Source organism: Capra hircus, chromosome 11 (assembly GCF_001704415.2).
Source record: "Capra hircus breed San Clemente chromosome 11, ASM170441v1, whole genome shotgun sequence".
NCBI lineage: Eukaryota > Metazoa > Chordata > Mammalia > Artiodactyla > Bovidae > Capra > Capra hircus.
In genome coordinates this window covers 74,007,997-74,026,285 of record NC_030818.1, presented here as the reverse complement: position 1 = coordinate 74,026,285, position 18,289 = coordinate 74,007,997, and the positions used below count along the sequence as shown (strand labels likewise).

At 42.1% G+C, this 18,289-nt stretch overlaps 1 protein-coding gene across 1 annotated transcript in view; it reads right to left on the bottom strand.

Moving 5' to 3' along the window:
• Positions 10,720-18,289, bottom strand: part of DNAJC27 (DnaJ heat shock protein family (Hsp40) member C27) — a 38,019-nt gene continuing 30,449 nt past the window's right edge. The window contains exons 6-7 of the mRNA XM_018055557.1: positions 16,547-16,707; positions 10,720-14,599 (exon numbers count right to left, since the gene is read on the bottom strand). Of these exons, the coding sequence (XP_017911046.1) occupies positions 14,467-14,599; positions 16,547-16,707 (294 nt within the window). The 3' untranslated portion in view covers positions 10,720-14,466. The remainder of the gene's footprint in view (positions 14,600-16,546; positions 16,708-18,289) is intronic.

Sequence of the window (18,289 nt, the reverse complement as noted above, 5' to 3'; positions counted from 1 at the left end):
TTACTCTCCATTAGGCTCCTTTTAATCAACATTCAGTTGTGTTGTGACTTCTTTCATAATCAGTCGGAAAACACGTGGTTGAAAGATCTTCAATCTGTTTCACAGTCCAGCAACAAAGGTCATTCATTCACTTATCAGACATTGACTATGCTTTTATTAGGCAACCAAGAACACAAAGAAAAGATAAGGTCTTAGTCTGCCAAGAAGTAATACACTGGAGAGACCCCTGTCCAGCTGAGGAGAAAATCTATGAAATGTGCCTGGGCAGCAGAAGTGAGTCTCGAGACATTTCAGAGGAGGAGGTATCTGAGTTGGACATAAAAGTTCAGCAAGAATTTGTGAGGAAGAAGAGAGGGCGTGTGCCTCCGTCCACTCAGGCTGCTGTAACAGAATACCACAGTCTGGGGGGCTTCAATGACAGACATTTCTTTCCCACAGTTCTGGAGGCTGGAGGCCGAGATCGAGGGGCTGGCAGGTCCAGGTTTTGAGGAGGGCTCTCTTTTCAGCTTGCAGACAGCCACCTTATTGCTTGGACTTCAGAGCAAGCTCTGTGTCTCTTCCTCTCCTTACAAGGACATTAATTCCATCATGGGCCTCTACCTTCATGACTTCATCTAAACCCAATTACCTCCAAATACCCGCAACTCCAAATGCTATGACATTGGGGGTTAGGACTTTAATGCACTTGGAGGGTACCACAAACACTGAGTCCACAACAGCGTGCCATGACGAGGGGACAGCAAGTACAAAGCCACAGGCCGTGGACAGCAGAAGGACCCTGAGGACACCGAGAAGTCCACTGAGCCTGGACTGGGGGTGGGATGGAGGGGGAGAATGCGGGGTTGGGGGGGGGAGGTAAGGGGACAGAGGGAGGGGGAGGCTGGGTTAGGCAGTGTGGAGCAGGGTGCTATAGTTAGGCCCCAGTCTGAACCCACATTCCACTCTTAAAATAGCTCAGTGGTTGTTTTGGTTTCCTGGGGCTGCCATAACACATTTCTACAAGCTGGGTGGTTTAAAACAGCAGAAATCTATATATTGTAAGATTTTTTTTTTTGAAGTGGACCATTTTATTGCATTTGTTACAATACTGTTTCTGTGTTACCTTTGGGTTTTTTGGCCATGAGGCACGTGGGAATCTTAGCTCCCCAACCAGGGATTGAACTTGCACTTCCTGCTTGGAAGGCAAAGTCTTAACAACTGGATTGCTAGGGAAGTTCCAGCAGAAATCTGTTTTCTCACAGTTCTAAAGGTCTCAGGTGCAAAAAGGAGGATGTGGACAAGGCTGCTCCCTTGGGAGGATCCATCCCCTGCCTTCTCCGAGCTTCTGAAGCTGCAGCAACGGTTGGTATTCCCTGGCCCGGGTCCTTATAGCTCCAATCTCTGTTCTGTCTTCACAGGGCCTCCTTCTCTCTCGTGTCTCACTGATTCCTCCTTCTCTTCTCAGGGCTTGTCATTAGGTTCAGGGTCCACCCTCATCCAGGATGTGCTCATCTCAAGGTCCTCACCCTCACTGTACCCATAAAGACTGTTCCAAATAAGGTCACATTCTGAGGTTCTGGGTGGACATCTCTTTGGGGGATCATACAGCAACAATGCAGTGCTGCAGTACTAGGCAAGTGACACAACCTTTTAAAGAGCGTATTTACTTATCCATACTACGGGGATAGAGTATTTATCTCGAGGGGTCATTCCAGAGTCAGATAAAATACTTTAAAGTTGCGGAGGAAGTCTGTGATCTATAGTAAGGGCTCAACAAGTGACAGGAACTTGGATTTTATCCTATAGGCAACAAAAAGCTTGAAAAGTAGGTGTTTGAGCAGGAAACACCCCTGCGGGAAAGAGTGTTACTTCCCCAGTTTTTTCTATTTTTGAAGGCAGAGGTAACTAGGTTGGGCCCTCTGTAAGGTTGGACTCAGCCAGAGGCTCCTAAAGCAGCAACACTGCACAGTCACCCCAGAAAAGCAGTGATGGAGACAGCAAGAGTTTTAAGGTGAAATGGACACATGAAGATGGTGGGGGGTGGGGTGGAGGCTGCCCAGCACCGCCAAGCCAGTGTGAGCTGTACATCTCTGAAAACCTAGAGTTATTTAGATAGAGTCCCTCTCTGTCATCCTGAAGGTGCTGCCCTAGCAGTAGGGGCACAGCCCAGGGCTGGTAGAAGAAAGGGAAATGAGTGAAACAAGAGAAGCCTGCAGACTTGCAAAAACGAAACAGATGGGAGGAACTTGGGGAGCAGAGGGAACTTTAAGAGACTCACTGATAAGGCAACAGAAGCTCGGAGAAGAAAGACGGGTGCCCAGGGTCACTGAGCTTTGAATGACAGACCCAGATTCTGAACGCAGGACCTCCTTCTCTCTACAAGACATGCGTTCTTTCCTACCACTTTGGTCAATTTAAGCAGGAGAGATTCAGTGAAGTGATGTCAGAGGACAATATACTCTATGCTCTTTCAGAGCAGTCTGTCCTCTATCAGTGGCTCTCAAACATTACACACCAGAATCCTCTTGTGGGCTTATCTAGATACAGACTGCTGGGCCCCCAAGAATCCAGTAGATAGGTATGGGATGGGGCTCAAGAGTTACTGGCATTTCTAACAAACTCCTGGGTGATGCTCAGGCTGCTGGTCCCAGCTCCCACTTTGGGAATCATTGTCCTACACAGTTTCTCAGTTCCTGAAGCACCCACCATGCTCTGCAAATAGCAGGTGTTCAATCCATCCTTGCTGCAATGAATCATACACTTTGGTTTTAAAAGACTATCAAAGACTTAATACCCACTGATGATGTTGACCAGAGGCTGTTAGTGAGTTAAGCCAATCTCCCTACCTACTAATGTATATCATGATATACACTAGTTTAATTTCAACCAAACCCACTAAAATGCATTTGACAGAACCCCAAGCCTTGCTGTATTAAAATTCCCTGACAATGTGGTGGGTATATACTCTAGTGCAGGAATAAATATCTTTGGGGCACTGGATTAATTTTATCCAGTCTGTAGGGAAAAATCACATGAAGCGAGTCACCTTTAGGGCTCTATTAGGGAAAATGGAGTGAGCTTTTCAGTCTTTAACAGCAATATTGTTAAAGACTGTAATCAGTCAACAGAATTAATGAGTGCCTCCCGCAAGTCACTGTGACAAGTACTGTAAGAGATGAGGCTGAATCTTAAACCCTGCCCCAAATGGTTAACCATCTGGTTGAAGGGATGAGATAGAGGACCTTCTTTTTGTCCCCCAAATTTTAAACCTTTTATTTCGTATTGGGGTATAGCTGATTAACAACGTGTGGTAGTTTTAAGGGAAAAGTGAAGGGACTCAGCCAAACATATACATGTATCCATTCTCCCCCAAACCCCCTTCCCATCCAGGCTGGCACATAACATCGAGCAGAGTTCCATGTGCTATACAGTAGGTCCTTGTTGGTTATCCCTTTTGAATATAGAAGTGTGTACATGACCTTCCCAAACTCCCTAACTATATACCATCCCCCAGCAACAATGTTTGTTTTCTAAGTCTGGCCCTCTTTCCGTTTTGTAAGACCATTTGCATCATTTAAAAGGAGAGGTTCTTGAGGGGTGTGAGGAGAGCTTAGACACTGGAGGATGCACAAAACCCTGCCTCCTCCACTTTCTGCGGGTAAACCCAGAGCTAAGCTGGAGTTTGCTGTCATCACAGTTCATGAAAGTTTACTGATGCATCTCTTCCCAACTTGGAATCAACCACAAAGAGTATTTATGCCATGAAAACTGGGGCAAAACCCACAAACCAGGGCTCTCATCCGCCTCCTAGAGTCAGTTTACCAGCACACCATAAACTCCCCGGCCTGATAAAGAAGTTCAAGGTGGTTTCCAAGGTGTAGTCTGGGAGCATTGCAATTTACCAGGGAAGCTTGGCATAGAGTGGCGATGACTGAAAGAGGGGCTGTTGTGCCTCATTGCTGGGCTGAGGGAAAGTGGTCCATGTTACTGACTGCCCAGGTGAGCAGGGCATAGAGGTGCTTAAAGGACCAGGCAGCAGAAGAGCCTGGGCTCAGCTTGGACACCTAGGAGGATAAGTGCCAGGACCTCCAATCTGGAAGCCCTGCTGGGACCATGATGACATCAGCAGATGGCAGGCCGGGTGGGACCAGCTAGAGCCAGTGAGGCCACTGGGAAGAAAGATGCCAAGAAGGCCAAAAGAGGCGAGGTAAGGCAGCCCTGTCCCAACTCTAGATCTCCCGTGGGAAGAGGCGGGTAGTGGAAGTATGAGGGGGAGGTGGGGACCTTGCATTTACTGAGTTTTAATCTCAAGTTGATCATGTTTAAAACCAGAAATGAGTAACTTACCTTAGAAGGCAAATTTTAAGTTTACCTGTCCTTGATGAAAATGGTGAGCTTGGGAGCCAAGATAACTTCCATTTCACAAGAATAAAGATTATCTTTGAACATCCAAGTCTTATTGCTTTATCACTAAAAATTTCAGACCTGTGACATTTGCCTTTGTAAAATGAGATGCCATATCATATTTTCAAGTTGCAAGAATTTTAGGGTTTCTTTATCAAAAGAAATGAGAAGGTTCAACAATGCCTATTGTTAACTTCAGGAAAAACTTAATTCACTAACTTTTTTCTAAATTAGTTTTTCTTTTCCTTCCTCTTTTTTTGGGGGGTAGGAGTGTTGCACTAGAATTATATACAAGAGATATGGAGGCCTAGTATTTATTGCTTTTGTAAAAATCTCAAAACATAATGATTTTTAGAAAGCGCCACATGTATGTACTAAGTCGCTTCAGTCGTGTCCGACTCTGTGATCCCATGGGCTGTAATCTACCAGGCTCCTCTGTCCATGGGATTCTCCAGGCAAGAAGACTGGAGTGGGTTGCCATTTCCTTCTCTGGGGGTTCTTCTCGACCTATGAATTGAACCCATGTTTCTTGTGTCTCATTGGCAGGCAGGTTCTTTACCACTAGTGCTACCTGGGAAGACCAGAAAGGGCCACAGGTATAATCTAACCAACAACCTGATCTAATAATGGAGGAATCGAGCCTCAGAAGGGGGCCCCTCACACAACACTGTTAACAGATAAGCCTCTGTCTCAGGCCTTCTGACTTCAATTCCACTGCTTCTGTGTTACCTGAGAAAGTGTCTCTGCAGATATGTAACTACAGTAAGTGAATCTGAAATTCCAGCCAGAGAGCACTGATGCTATATTAGCTTTTAAAAAACTTCTAAATTACTAAAAGCATTTTTTCTGTTTTAGTCTGAAGTTTCTACTAATGTAAAGAAGTAAGATTTAATTATAGCCCAGAGCATCCATACTGTAGAGTCCCCACACAAGCTTCAGAGTGAGTCTCTTTTTTAATCAGGTGCTATATTTAGTGTTTGGTTTCATATAACATTCTAGATGATTAAAGTAGTTGACATTCATTGGGAGAACTCAAATAATATAGATAAGCATAAGGCAAAAAGTCAAACCACTGGGATTAGCAGATGCAATCTATTATACACAGAATGGCTAAACAACAAGGGGGGCTTCCCAGGTGGCGCTAGTGGTAAAGAACCCTCGTGTCAATGCAGCAGACATAAGAGGAGCGGGTTCGATCCCTGGGTCAGGAAGAGCCCCTGGAGGAGGGCACAGCAACCCACTCCAGTATTCTTGCCTGGAGAATGCCCATGGACAGAGGAGCCTGGCGGGCTACAGTCCACAGGGTCGCAAAGAGTCGGACACAACTGAAGCGACTAGGCACAAACAACGAGGTCCTCCTGTACAGCTCAGGGAACTATATTCAATATCCTGTGATAAACCATAATGGAAAAGAATATGAAAAAGCATGCATATTTAAGTATGTGTGACTGAATCACTGTTCTATATAGCAGAAATTAACACAACCCTGTAACTCAACTGTGCTCCAATAAAATATATTTTAAAAAGAAAGTCATGCCAACCTGACCCCACCCCCTAAAACCCACAACCCAGTTGGTCACTCTATACAGTATGGTGAATATAAAGCAGCTTTTCCTCCTGCAATGCTAGTGATTCTAGTGCGAAATGCTAAGCTTTGGGGTGGAGCGAGGGAGGGAAACAGCCCTTTAATAGCTTCTCAATTCTAAAGATGACAAAAGAATAAGTTAGGGATGTGAAAATCACCCAGAAACAAAATCATAAGGCTGACAGGTGTTATAAAGGAATCTGTCTCTGCCCACCAGTTATTTCTTAAGATTCTCAGGGCCGATATCCCTTAAGACATAATTTTCAAGTTGTTCTGCAGGCATCAGAGGGTTCTACCACAGTTTGTTCAGAATTTCACTTAAATAACCCTGTTAATAAATATCCAGATGTATCATATTCCATATTTTAATTTGCTGTTAACTTAAGTTGTCAAGTTAACTCTCTCTTGGCTTGGGCACACCTCAGAAAGAGGTTTTTTTTCATTCCTAAGCACAAAAATTTGAACTTGGACCATTAATGAGGAAAATTGTACCTTTGTGGTCTTTTTAAAAATGCAGGGCTATTCACATGGAATTATATTCAGTATCTTATAATAACCTATAATGGAAAAAAATCTGAAATAAATAACTGAATCACTTTGCTGTATAGCTGAAACAAACACAGTGTTTGTAACTATACTTCAATTTTTCAGTCAGTTCAGTCACTCACTCATGTCCTGCTCTTTGCAACCCCATGGACTGCAGCATGCCAGGCTTCACCAACTTCTATAGCTTACTCAAACTCATATCCATCGTGTTGGTGATGCCATCCAACTATCTCATCCTCCGTCACCCCCTTCTCTTCCTGCCTTCAATCTTTCCCAGCATCAGGGTCTTTTCCAATGAGTCAGTTCTGCCCAACAGGTGGCCAAAGTACTAGAGTTTCAGCTTCAGCATCAGTCCTTCCAATGAATATTCAGGACTGATTTCCTTTAGGACAGACTAGTTGGATCTTGCTGTCCAAGTGACTCTCAAGAGTCTTCTCCAATACCACAGTTTAAAAGCATCAATTCTTTGGTGCTCAGCTTTCTTTATGGTCCAACTTTCACATCCATACATGACTACTGGAAAAACTATAGCTTTGGCTATACAGACCTTTGCTGGTAAAGTAATGTCTCTGCTTTTTAATAAGCTGTCTAGGTTGGTTATAGCTTTTCTTCCAAGGAGCAAGTGTCTTAATTTCATGGCTGCAGTCACCATCTGCAGTGATTTTGGAGCCCAAGAAAATAAAGTCTGTCACTGTTTCCATTGTTTTCCCATCTATTTGCCATGAAGTGATAGGACCAGATGCCATGATCTCAGTTGTTTGAATGTTGAGTTTTAAGCCCTCCATTGACTATTCAGTTCAATTTTTTAAAAAAGTTAATTAAAACACTCTGCTAGTTCATAAAAACATACAAACATGGATAAAACTGCAGCATTATTTGTAGTGACAGAAAGCTAGAAACAAAGTCCTGTGGCTGAATTATTTACGACATACCAACAAAATTATTATTATTCAGCCACTAAAAAGACTGAATTAAATCTAAACCAACTGACTTAAGATTTTTATGAGGTACTATTGAATGAGAAGAGAAAGACAAATAAAAGTATATATAATATGACCTCACTTTTTATGAGATCCAGAATCAAAAAAAAAAAGCAACCCCCCAAACAGGCAGGCCTATTTATATCCATGTAAGTAACATGGTAAAGCAGGTACAACATTACTTATGAATATGAAGCAGAGTACTTTAGAACTTGGACTGTGAGGCTGATAGCATACAATGAGAGCCTGGGTTCTAAAGTTGGGTAAGCTTGGATTTGATCAGCTTTCTGTTTGACCTAGAGCAAGTCACTTAACCTCTCTGAGCCTCAGTTTTCTTATCTGTAAAATGTGGCTAACATTACTAAAGCATGTTCTGAAAAGTCCTTTGATTGTTTCTGTCACTGGGAACTTCTCATTGGCTGTCTTTCTAGGATTATCTAGTAATTGTTAATATCTAAGATCTTTCTAATAATCCTTCTTTGTACCCTAGCTTTCAGCTCCTGCTCATCCAAGTTTTTCTCCCTTTTCCTTTAGGTAGCCCCAACCCCTGGAAGTTTTGTTCATTTCTTATGAAGAGCAGCTTGGCTCTGTGCCTCGCCACACAAAGCCTTACTGATTTTCCTTATATCTAAATTTTCACTAGGACGCTTCACTAAAGAGTCCCTGTCCAGCATGCCAGCAGCCCAGAGTGCCTGGCAGAAGCGCTAACCTTTCTTGAAACTGATCACTTTCGTGGGCCAGGTGCTCTCCCCACCAGCACTGTGAGCAGGAGGGAACAGCATGGGGATTTAGCATCTTCTCACATAAACGCTGACATCTCCCCTGTGGTGGTTTAGTTGCTAAGTTGTGTCCGACTCTTGTGACCCTATGGACTGTAGCCCGCCAGGCTCCTCTGCCCACAGGATTCTCCAGGCAAGAGTACTGGAGAGGATTGCCATTTCCTTCTCCAGGGGATCTGCTCGACCCAGGGATCAAACCCGCATCTGTTATGTCTATTTGCACTGGCAGGTGGGTCCTTTACCACTGGTGCTACCTGGGAAGACCCACATCTCCCCTAGGAGGCAGCAGCAGCCTGGCAGGTTGCTTTCATATGTAGTGATGTTAAAAGTGTAAGCTTAAATGAATTTATCCTAATACGATGCCTCTCTCTTTAGTATTTATTGCACGAACCTTTTTGTTTTCTCTCTTATTCTGAAACCAGCAGAATGTTCACATCCTGGTGTCTGAGGCATGCAGCACCTCGATTTTTCTCAGTCATAGACTTTCACTTTCTCTTCCCTAGTACAAGTGCTTTCCTGGGCTGCATCTGCTGACTCTATCTGTTTAGGATGCACAGAGAAATAATTTTTCCTAAAGTCCAAGCATCCTTTAGAACAGGCCACTAATTAGAATTTTAACTGGGTGAAATTAGAGGTAAACACTACTTAACTAAAACAACAACTGAGATTCTAGGTATTTTCCCCTCAAAATGAACACAACCTTATCAACTGCTATGGGGGAAGATATTAATATTTTAATTATTTAATATAAAACATATATAAAGAAACGCCTAAAGTCTAGTACTACGTCCTCCAGGTCAACAGGAAAAACCACTCCGTATAATGATAGTGGTCAAGTTCTCAAGAAAAAAATTAATACAGCATTTTAACAACCTACATGGTCTTCCATATGTAGCAGCAATCAGAGTATTAATTGCAAAATTGCATATCTTGAAGAGCAGTAAAAAAAAAAAAATGCAAATTTGCCTCTTCAGAAATAAACCTAAAAGGAAAAATGAAGCTTTCTTCAAAATCCCGCAAATTAAAAAGAACAATAAGAATGAAGCTCCACAGGGCAGGGATTCTGTGTTATGTTATATCCTCAGTGTCTAGAACAAAGCCTGGCATATAGTAGGTGCTCAATAAATGCATGGTGAATGACTGTTTTAACAATAAAGCTTGATTAGAAATTTACCATATTACAAGTGCCCCTGATAGGCAATGGATCAAAAGGAAACAAAAAAGCTAGATAAAATTGTGCATCTTAAATTGATCCTGAAACAAAATGAGTAAACCAAATTCTTCTCAGTTTTACAGTTGGTTATTATTGTTTTAAAACAGAAACACCAAGTATCTGGATATACTTAATAGCTAAACTGTCACACTTCACTTACCAAGTACTGCGCCAGTCTACAGACCATAGCTTTCTCGTTCCTGCTTATGACCCTTAATGTCTATTATTTTCTAATATCCTTTTGGTTGCGAGTAACAGAAAGCAAACTTCAACAAACTTAAGCAGAAAACAGGGGAGTGGAGATTGATTGGGAGGATTCTGGGGTGGGTGATGGGCTTGTAGAGCAGCCAGTTCAGGGGACCCTGGGGACTGGAAGGAACATCTTTGCCATACGGATACGGTCTCTTTCTGAATGTCTGTTTCATTCGCTCTGATTTTTTCCATGAGGTTGGAATCATGGTTGCCAGCATCAGCAGGACTCCTCCCATCCTTCTCTCCTGAGAGAAAGTCTGTCTTCCTAGATTCCAACTAGAAAGATCTCAGGTGGTGGTGGTGGTGGTTTAGTCGCTAAGTCGTGTCCAACTCTTGCGACCCCATGGACTTGCCAGGCTCCTTTGTCCGTGGGATTCTCTAGGCAAGAATACTGGAGTGGGCTGCCATTTCCTTCTCCAGAGCTTGGGTGACATTCCCATCTCTCAGGCCAAGCTCTGTGACCAAGGAGCAAGGCAGAGGTCATAGGAGGATTTGGCAGCTCTGCTTTAGCACACGTCAGCAGTGTGGAGAGGGTAGAGTGGTTCCCCAGGAGTGGAGCGCATTCTCAGGTGACAGTGAGTGTCATTCACAATGAAAATAAGAGCTCTGATTTGAAGCCTTCTGTGGGCTGGCCCTACAAGGCTTTTACTTTCAAATTCGCCTTCACCATAGTCTGTTACTTAAGGATTCCTGATGTCCAGGGACTAATTAGCTGAATTAGACTTGCATTATTAAAATGAGATAACAATAGTTTCATTTGAATTAAAAAGGCAAACATAATATCAGTATCTTTCTTTGAGAGAGCAAAAGACTTTCATCACAACTGAATTAAGGTTAGAACAGCCTGAGGGACCACTGAATGCCATTTCCTCCGTTTTACCCACTGGCAACTAAAGCAAGATGTCTTATCTATGATCTCAGCTGTTAACGACTGGCTTCTGCGTTAAAGACCAGTGTCTCAACAAATAAGTGCAGCCCACAGACCATTTGGCATTTGGCTTTACTTTATAAAAATACACAACTTAAATACATATGACACTCTCTGTACAAGACATAGACAGCTGTTAGCTTTAACATTTTCCATTATTTCAACAGAAAGCAAATACATAAATTACCTCATAAGAGCAAAGGGTTTCTTTAGAGACTCTGCATTCCTGGGCCAAGGGCACACCATCCTGCTGGCAATTGCTGCAGGAAGCTAACCCGAACCGTCCAGCTTTCCAGCGCTTCATTTCACAACACAGCCTTTATTGCACAGCTTCATATTGCACTGCTTGTCAGACACGATCTAACTCATCCACACCACAAGTTTAAGCTTTTGTCTCCTCTAGAAATGCTTAATGGAAACACCAACATATAAACATTAGTAACTGTCTCTTACAATTGTGCTAGGTACCTATCATGAGAAATATGAACCCCTCTTCCCTTTGTAAAACTTGCAATGGAAGGAAGTTAGCTGCATTTTGCGGCTTAATTTCTCTGCAAAAGTTTCACAAAAATGTAGTTAGACTCAGAGTGAGCTAGACAGAGTGTAGTGGAGAAGGGAGTGACATTCCAGGGCCCACTGAAATTGCTTAGGGGACAGACACTGACACCTTGTCAAAGGCAATGTACACACGCCCCCCCACACTTTCTAACATGAGACTGAAATACCTCCTTCCCCTTGAGATTCTGTCATTGTTCTTTGAGAAATAAGGACCTTACTACTGATTCACAGCAACCAAGGGCTGCCCATTTTCTCTTTCTTTCAGAAATTTAGCTGCCTTATCTATGGCTCACTTAGTGAACAGTAAATTAGGTACTAGTTTACCAGTATAAAGAAATAATTACCATTTGAGAATTCAATGGAAAAAAAAAAAACATGCTAAAGTGAGTTTCCTGAGGTAAATGTGAGCCTTAAAGAACAGAGTGCGATCTACAGAATCAGAGCAATTTATCTTGGGAAGCAGCACAGTATCTCCAAGTCTAGACAAGTACACATTTATGCAAAGAAATAAACAACACTGCTGAAGTAAGAGACACGTTGACAGTTGAGAATACTGATTCAAAAGGAGCCATGGAAGAGGAACGGAGGAACAAAAGGATGGTGTATTTTAAAGTTCTTAGGTAGGTTGGCGATTAATTTCAAAAGCCTCCAGGGATTTCTAACAAGTTTTTAAAGTGTTCATTCTTGGTGACTCAGATGCAGAAGAAATGGCTTTTCTTGAATAACAGCTGTTCAAACTTCTTGTTCTTTTTTGAAAAAAACAAGATCCTGTATAAAATTTTCTTTAGCCACTGAAATTATTCTGCTAGTTGTTACTCTCACTGATGTACTGTGCAATCCTAACTGGCTGAAGAATTTTAATAAGCTTGAACTAAAAAATATACATTTGTACCAAGAATTTAAATTAATGCACAGAGGTCTGTAAAATTTTATATGAAGTTACTTTTCATTGCAGATCAGGCTTCATTTCATTACTTCTTGACATTCTACTCAGAATTATGGCAATCAGAAAAATTCTAGGACCCTGAACCTTTAACTTTCTTTTCTTTCTTTTCCATAAATGAAGCAGTACATAGCCATCCTTAACATGAGTAATCAAGGTGCTGGGAACTGAGCAAGACCTAAGAATCAAGATCAGGCTAAATGTCAACAAGTCGCTCATTACACAAGGATGTGAATGGAAGAACTAGAGAACTCTCTCTGCTATAACTGCTCATCTGCACAATGTAGCTGAATGAGGTGACCCATCTAGTGTTTAACGACAGTGATGAAAACTGGCACCAGTTTTTACACAGGGCCACATACACAAGCGAGCCGTCATGTCAATGCGGGCTGATACCACCACGCACGGTCCGTCATCCATATGACTCCTAAGTTCTGCCACAAGAGCAGATCTATGTCTGTCACTTTAGGCATGATGAAGGCCTACAGCAAAATTAAAGCCCTGAAGAACTTAGGCCTGAGTTTTACAGGCCCAGAAACTAGTTAAAATGAAGGAAAATCCCACAAAAAATCATATCTCATATCTCAATTTTACTAAGAAAAAAAAGCATTTTTAATATCAAAATGAAAACTCTTACTAGAAAACAATGCTCTGGTTTCCTGACAACCAGCTCAGTGCCGCCCAAGGGCAGCCACACAAAGAGAAGCTGCTCTGGAGAAGGGAAGGGTTTAGAAGGCTGCAGTGGGTGTGAATTAAATGAAAGTGGTTTTTCTTCTCAGGAAGGGTAATGCGAATGCTACTTGGCAATCAATATGGGATAGCTGTTTAAAATTCACTGATGGCAAAGTTTCATATACTTTAAAGCCCCAATTAGTGCTGCTTGGTCACAGCTAAAAATCTGAGTAACATGACAGCGATGGTGTAATGCGCCATGCGGTGACACTATTCTGTGAGCTCTGGAAGGAAGGCCGGTCCTGACACGCGATCTTCATCCATCTCTTGGATACTGAGAGAGAGACGATGGCAAGAGAATGGATTTCTCTACGTGAAATTAATTTTCATAATCTGCAGCTTTAAAGTATTACTGATCAGAAATTTGGAACCTACACAAAAGTAACAGATTCTTCCCACACGGGCCTTAAGATCTCTCTGTCCACCACCCAAAGGATCTATACTTGTCTCTGGTCTACCAGGCCCCGGCAAAGGCTGCACACGACAGAGGAGGCAATAGCCGGAAGGCGGGGATTCGAGAAGAGAGCGGTGGTGGCAGATTTGGTACCTTAAGAGACAAGGCAGGAACAGAAGAGGGAAGAGGAGCTCACACTGACGAGGAAGCGAAGGGAGGCCCCCGGCTGACACGCATCCCTGTCTCTCCCACCTGTCTCGGCAAATGCTGCTGCAACAAGGAAAGGCAGAAGCCTCCTATGGGGGCTCTCCTAGGGCATCAGACACGACCGAACCAGGCGGGTCATGCCCTCTGGGGATGTGTGCACAATCCAGTTTGACCTGCAGGCATTTCTGTCTTGGGATCTGACTCCTGACTCCTAGGTGAAGATGCCCCTACAGCTACCAGCACTCCCATGGCCAGGGAAAGGCCTCAGACCCAGGGGCAGGTCTAGCAGCAGCCAGCCTACCAGAACCTGCGGCTACTGCCACCTCTACGCTCAAGATTGGCTGGTCTCTCCCCCGGTGATGGAGAAGGGGCACAGAGTGAACGTCAAAAAAGGGCCACTCAGCTCAGGACTGCATCACCTTGTTTCACTTCCGAAGGGCTGCCAAGAGTTCATGCATTAATTAAGCAGACTGATGCTGCAAATATCATCTAAGAAACTTATTGTAAAGGGGCAACTTGCTTGCAAGGTCACACACTTTCAGGGGTTCTGCTATGTTTGCTTCCATTTTTGTTTTTTTTCCTCTGATGATGAATGTTTTGTAATAAAGAAAAAGCAAAAAGATCCTCCTATCCTTCCAGAAACTTCGTGGACTTTCCTGAGCAAAGTGCCTAAGCGATGCTATACTGACAGAGTTTACCAACTCATGAGAAAAAAAAAATCTATCATCATTCAGAAATAGAAAATGAACGATAGTGTATAAGTGGCACTCGGTTCTCTTCATTTCGTCTCTCTGCAAAATGTCTGTGACATGGAAACAGGCACCCAAATTACTGGTTTACAAATGACAGCACGTGAGTGAAAAGGGCTGTAAGAATTTTGTGGAGGAAAAACCCATGTTGGCTATTTTACCACCAGAGAAAGTCTGTTTGGACTCGAGGCCTACACCTGTCTTTTTTTCCTATTTTCTACTTGATGTTTTTCAGGAGGGCTGTTCGGGCATTCACAACGACTTTGAAGGCATCTTCACTACCAGGTGCTACACATTTGTCAGGGTGAAGCAGCACAGCAAGTTTCCGATATGCTTTATTGACTTCATCCCTGCAAAGAAAAAGCAGAGCTCTCTGTCAGTAGGGAAGTCAGCCCCCACCCTCTGCCCACTGCACTTCAGCTGCTTGGATAACAGAACACCTCTTGCAGTAAGCATATCTGAAATTATCGTGACCCGTTCTCAAAGGTGAGACTAAAGGACTGGGAAACAAACAATGGACAAATAATACGTAACATTCAAGTAGAAACACAGACAATACAAAGTGAGTATACAAACATGATCAACTGAAAACAGTGTTTAGCGCCTCACAGGCATTTGGCACTTGGCAAATAATTGCTGATGGAAGCGATGAGGACAAGAGGCCATAAGGGCAGGGCCCCGGGGGAGGACTCTGCAAGAAGATGGGGTTCAGGAATTGATCCGGTGATGGGAAACGCAGAGCAGCAGGGAGAGAACTGTCAGAGGCCAGAGAGGGAACGGAGAGCCGGCATGTAGTTCCAGGAGGAAACAGCGGATAAAGTCAGCCAGGGAGCAGGGTCAGTAAGGGAAAGGCCAAAACAACAAAAAAGCTGAATTTGATACACAATAGTAAAAGGAATATTAGTTGCTCAGGTGTGTCCGACTCTTTGTGACCCTATGGCCTGTAGCCCACCAGGCTCCTCTGTCCGTGGAATTCTCCAGGGAAGAATACTGAGTGGGTGGCCGTTCCCTTCTTCAGGGGATCTTCCCCACCCAGGGATCGAACCCAAGTCTCTTGCCTCTCTTGCATGGGCAGGCAGATTCTTTACCACTGTGCCACCTGGGAAGCCCCAAAAGCCACCAATTAACTTTATGCTGCAAGGTCATCTGAATTTCGTCAGGTGTTTAAAGCATCCTTAGTAACGCCTGTCAAGTCAAGGGTGACCAATAACTGTCTCCCTGTTCCCATCCCCTCTTCTCTTCTGAACCTGAAGAAATGCTATGAGACCAAAATGGAGAAGAGATACTTAATGTTGTTGATGCTGATAAAGCAGTTTTGAGATGTACTTTTTTCTTTTCTGGGAATCAAGGTGAAAAAGTAGAAAGGGAGAAACATAGGGAGGAAAGCTATGGTGCAAAATAAAAAGATCTGAGAACTCCAATAATATGCATAGTAACAGTATTATTATAGAGTTAAAAGTGAGATAACAATTGAGAGTTCTTAGGAGAGTAGATTCCAAAAGTTCTAATCACAAGGAAAAAACATTTTTTTTTCTTTATCTCTATGAGATGATGGATGTTCACTAAACTTACTTCGCTAATTGTTTCACAATGTATGTAAGTTAAATCATCATGCTATACACCTTAACCTTATACAGTGTTGTATGTCAATTATATTTCAATAAGACTGGGGGAAAAGTTATATAATCGTACTAGGTAACGATTTATTTCTTTCATGAAGAGTAGTGATTGTATTTCTTTTTCTCCAAAATAATTACTTTGGCTAAAATAAAATAATTTAATATAAACTCACACAGATGAGGAACTACGATGATTTTTGAGAGACACAGAATCAGAGACAGGAAGACACACAGGGTTCAGGGTTAATTCCACCACTAACTCCCGGAGTCCCTGACTGCGTTTTTAGTTTCCCTGAGTCCCAGTTTTCCCAAATATGAAATGAAGTGTTGCAACAAGTTGATTGCTAACATTCTTTTTCAAAAATTCTATGCTTTAAGAATTCTCTTTTGTAATTATATGTGTATATATTGAGGTGACATTTGTTTCTAGACTCTTGGTCAACAAAAGAAGAGCATACCATTTCAAAAGGTACTCACACAACAGACACACGACATAGTCCCCACACCAGGCCATTGTGCCCTCTATTTCCCTTTTAATTTGGTGAAGGAGTAGTGTTAAGTAATCTGTTTCCACACATCTTCACATTTCTAGCCCATTACAGGAAGATGTCACACTATATCCTGAGGACTGAATCCTTACGACAGAAGGCAGCACTAGGACCTGGGGGCACTGCTTACCTCGAGGCCCCAGGTTTGACTCCCAACATGTCCCAACTGTCCTTACTACTTCGAATTCTGCGAATGGTGTCTGCTTGTTCTTTGGTGAAACTAGCACTGCTATTTGTGTTGGGACGTTTTCCGCCATTTTCACATAAATCAACTATGGATAGATAAAAGGTCTGCAAAAAGAAAACACATCCCAGAGGAGAACTGATTTGGGGAGAATAGGAATTCTTTCTAGGTATCAACTTAAAGAATTTTAATATAATCCAATAACTTAAAATTCACATTAAAGCAAACATACCTTTTCTCTTTTATACTAATACATATATGTAGAACATATATGTATATTATGTATATATTTAAGCACGCAAAAAGTATAAGAATTTAAATAGCCTATGATCCTACTCTCAGATAGTCATACTTGAAATTAAAAACTAGTATACAAATATTATTAGAAAAATTCAAATAGAAAAAATGTAAAATGAAAACTATCTCCCTGCCCCTCCAGTTCCTCTCCTCGGGGTAAACCATTGTTAATACATTTTTTCAGTATCCTTCCAGAATAATTTTCTCTCAGTACCAGTACACATATCCAAGCCCAAAGTATTTACATAAAAGAGAGCAGATTAAACACACTGCTGAGCACCTTGTAACTTTCTTCACGTAATAATAAATCTTAGAATCTTTCTCTAGCTGCATATAGACACTTTCTTCCTCCCTTTTGATGAGTGTTTGGTATTCCACTGTGTGACTGACTGTGCTCATAATTTATTTAATCAACTCCCTCTTCTTGGACAGGTCGACTGTTTCCAGTTTTGTGACACACACACCGTGCTTTAGGGAATATTTTTTTATGGGTACATATCTCTGCACACTTGTGGGGATACTGTTTCAGAATAAATTTCTGAAAGCAAAATTGCTGAATAAAAGTGTGTATACATTTTACTTTCTGATTTTGACAACTGTCATACAAAAAGGCTATACCAGTTTATACTCCCATCACAGTGAATGGAAATGCCTACTTCCCCATACTCTTTTCAATATTGGGCATTATTATACATCTTCATTTTTACCAATCTGATGTTATCTCACAGTTTTTATTTCCATTTCTTCAATTATAAGGGAGGTTGCATATCTTTTCATATGCTTATAGGTCTTTTCTTATTCTGTAAACTGTTATTATTTTTTCCTATTTTATGTTTTTTAAAGTAAAAATTATTTTGTGATCCTGCTCATATTTCACACCTTGTGCACTACTGTTGTTGAATAACTTCACTCAAAACGCTAATTTAATACATTACGGCTACTTTTAAATTGCTGACTATATAAAGCTTCTCCATCTTTGGCTGCAAAGCACATAATCAATCTGATTTCAGTATCGACCATCTGGTGATGTCCACGTGTAGAGTCTTCTCTTGTGTTGCTGGAAGAGATTGTTTGCTATAACCAGTGTGTCCTCTTGGCAAAACTCTGTTAGCCTTTGACCTGCTTCATTCTGTACTCCAAGGCCAAATTTGCCTGTTTCTCCAGGTATCTCTTGACTTCCTACTTTTGCATTCCAGTCCCCTATAATGAAAAGGACATCTTTTTTGGGTGTTAGTTCTAAAAGGTCTTGTAGGTCTTCATAGAACCGTTCAACTTCAGCTTCTTTAGCATTACTGGTTGGGGCATAGACTTGGATTACTGTGATATTGAATGGTTTGCCTTGGAAATGAACACAGATCATTCTGTCATTTATAAGATTGCATTCAAGTACTG